At 56.0% G+C, this 2,837-nt stretch overlaps 3 protein-coding genes across 3 annotated transcripts; 1 reads left to right on the top strand and 2 right to left on the bottom strand.

Moving 5' to 3' along the window:
- Positions 1 to 24: 24 nt before the first annotated feature.
- PODANS_2_6410 (uncharacterized protein) lies at positions 25 to 729 on the bottom strand (the record flags this gene model as incomplete). Its single annotated transcript, XM_001911379.1, has 1 exon — positions 25 to 729. One exon carries the CDS (start codon positions 727 to 729, stop codon positions 25 to 27), a length of 705 nt encoding a protein of 234 aa, XP_001911414.1.
- Positions 730 to 1,156: 427 nt separating this feature from the next.
- PODANS_2_6400 (uncharacterized protein) lies at positions 1,157 to 1,803 on the bottom strand (the record flags this gene model as incomplete). The annotated part of the gene is made up of 2 exons (XM_001911378.1): positions 1,157 to 1,731; positions 1,791 to 1,803. The coding sequence occupies 2 exons, from the start codon at positions 1,801 to 1,803 to the stop codon at positions 1,157 to 1,159; spliced, it is 588 nt and encodes a 195-aa protein (XP_001911413.1).
- A 249-nt stretch (positions 1,804 to 2,052) lies between these two features.
- Positions 2,053 to 2,837, top strand: PODANS_2_6390 (uncharacterized protein; the record flags this gene model as incomplete). Its single annotated transcript, XM_001911377.2, has 1 exon — positions 2,053 to 2,837. A coding segment is annotated over one exon (785 nt), but the record flags the coding sequence as incomplete, so codon positions are not given.

Here is a 2,837-nt window from a genome sequence, read left to right as displayed (position 1 = left end):
AAAGTCGCCCCCTTCTTCCCGACCTTAGTCAGTATCCCTCATCTGCAAAGCCTTAGGCAACAACTCCCGATTCCTAACCTCATCCGCAAACCTCGCCCCCATCACATCCCTCCCCACCAACCCCGCCTCAGCCCCCTGATCGTTATAAAACGCCCCCTTATGGAAATACTTTTGCATAAACCCCACCTTCCCCTTCCCCTCCCTTTCCTCTTTCTGTTTCCGCAAGTGCTCCTCATCCTCCTTTTTCCTCTCCTCTTCAGTCAACCCCCTCCTCCTCTCCACCTCAGCCAGCTCCCTCTCCTTTGCCTCAATCGCCTCCCTCTCCCGTTTCAGTCTTTTCAACTCCCTCAGCTTCCAAGCAGCATATTCCGCCTCGGGATCAAGATCGTCAGTGTCGTCCACCTCGAGTTTATTCTCTTCATCGTCGTCGTCGTCCCAGGCTTTTTTTCCTGATTTCCGAGCCAGGAGGTCCTTGGCGATTTGTTCTTCTACCAACGCGTCAGCGGCGGCTTTGCGCGCGGCTTCCTCGGCGGCGGCCAGAGCCGATTCTTGCTCTCGGGCGAGCTGGGCGGGCGTCTTGTTGCGTTGGGATTTGGGGATGAATTTTGGGCGGGCCATTAGGGGTCTGCGTGGGGCCGAGTCTTCGCTGCTGCTGGAGGATTCTGACCCGGAGCCGGATTCGGAGCCGGACTCGGAGGGGGAAGGGGCGCGTCGGGGCGGGAGGCCCATTTTTGGTTGTTTTGTTGGTGGTTGTGATGGTGGTGGTGGTGTTGTCGCAAAAGGTCGAGAATCTGGCAAGCTTTGGGAGACGCGACTTTGCGACTTGACTGCGGCGGGTTTTGGAGAAGTGGAGCAGAACTTAAATTGATGGCGCTAACCGGATTGGGTATATCAGACGTCAGAAATTTGGGCTGATCAATTCTTGATATGACGGACAGGAGGGTGGATGCGCAGATTTAGAGAAAATTGATGCTGAGAATATTTTGAAGCAACTTTTGGGTATCTGATCTGTCCAACAGGGAGGCGGCAATGCCAAGCTGTGGACTTTCTGGGGTAGCTCCACCACCGCTGCCAGGGTTAGGGTAGAGCCTTGAACCCTCCCTCGCATCATCACGCTGCGTATCCAAGCAATATCATGTATCATAACTAGCCAACATCACTTCGGGCCCCCCATCCCAAGCTTCCCAAAAGCCCTATCCAGCTCCTCCCCCTCATCCGGCACCGCCATCTCACTCGCCCCTCCCGGCCCATGCCCTTGCTGCTGTTGACTAGTATTTCCCTCCCCATGACCACCTTCCCCAAGACTCAACTGCCAAAAGCCCTCTATACCAGACCCATCAGGCGCAACACTCTTTCTCTCCGGCTGAAGAACCCTTACATCACTATCCAGCCAACCAGGTGCTAGCCTCCTCTTCTCAGCCAGCTCAGCAGCCTTTATCCTCTCATCTATCGCTTTGATCTCCGCCTCGGCATCAGCCGTGAGTTTGGCAATGTGATCTCGCAGTGCTCGACAAGAGGCGATAATATCGTTTGGATGGGCCGCGTGCCCAGACGGTGAGACGACATATTTCGGTTCTGGGCCCCCAGCGGCCGAGTCTGATGTGATGCCCGAGGCTGATGGGGGGAGGGCGGAAGGCATGGGCTTGTATGTGTATGGGAGTGTGGTTGCCGTAGGGAGGTTGACAAAGGGGGAGACGGTGAGGGGGACTTGTTGGAGGAAGGGGTGGGAGCCTTGGATGATGGTGTTAGTCAGCGCGTTTCCGTAGAGTTGAGGACGGAGGACGACATACGGTTGTCGTGCATGGTGATGATTCGCCGCGTTTATTTGATCATTTGATGGCAATTTCTGTTTGCTGTTTAAAAAAACTCGAGGTGATCAATTGACACGATTCTTGTATGAAGTGCCACGCGTTTGCTCCAAAGTTTCTGTTGGCCACGCGAGAACCCTCCTGGCCACACAAGCCGCATGACGAAAGAGGGACGTCTCGATAAGGTTATCGATAACGCAAGCTTGACCCCACCAAAATTTGACAGCTCCAGCAGCTTAAACCAGCTAGCTCCCCACCTTGCCAGCGGGCGTTCCCCAAAGTCAACATTCGCGACTTTGACCAGCGCAAACCAAACAACACCAAAACCACCCTCACCAATACCACCCTCACCAATACCACCCTCACCAATACCACGACGACAACCGCCAAAATGTCCCTCACCACCATCCGCTCCCCCCCCTCCCTATCCGACTACACCCCCCTCCCAGACCACCAATCCCACACCCCAACCTCCTTCTTCTCGCCAACCAAACCCATCCTCCACCACCACTCCCCCTCCACCAAAGCCTGGCTCACCTCCCCCACCCAACTCGGCAAACTCCCCTTCTTCCCCCTCGACCTCACCACCCGACCAACCCCCCCCGAATCCCTCGCCCTCTCCCCCGAATCCCTCCCAACAACCTACGAACAAGCGCTCGACGTCTTCGTCACATCCCAAAACCTCGTCCTCTTCTCCCCACAGGCAGAGGCCGGACTGACAATCCCCTACCACCAAATCAGCATCCACGCTGTGCAGAAAATAGGCGAGTTCAGCAGCGTCTACCTCCAGCTTGAGCTCGCAGAGGGCGGGTCGGGGGATGATGAGTGGGATGCGGTCGAGCTGACGCTTATTCCCGCTTCCCAGAAACGGGAGGAAGAAGTGACGGTTGGGGGGAGGAGGCCAAAGACGGAGACGGAGAGGTTGTTTGAGGCTATTTCCGACTGTTCTAACCTTAACCCTGACCCCAAGGGGGAAGGGGATGAGGATGAGGAGGAGGATGAAGATGGGGCGCGGATTATTTTCGAGAG

Source organism: Podospora anserina, chromosome 2 (genome assembly GCF_000226545.1).
Source record: "Podospora anserina S mat+ genomic DNA chromosome 2, supercontig 2".
Classification (NCBI taxonomy): Eukaryota; Fungi; Ascomycota; class Sordariomycetes; order Sordariales; family Podosporaceae; genus Podospora; species Podospora anserina.
This window is presented reverse-complemented; position numbering and strand designations above follow the sequence as displayed.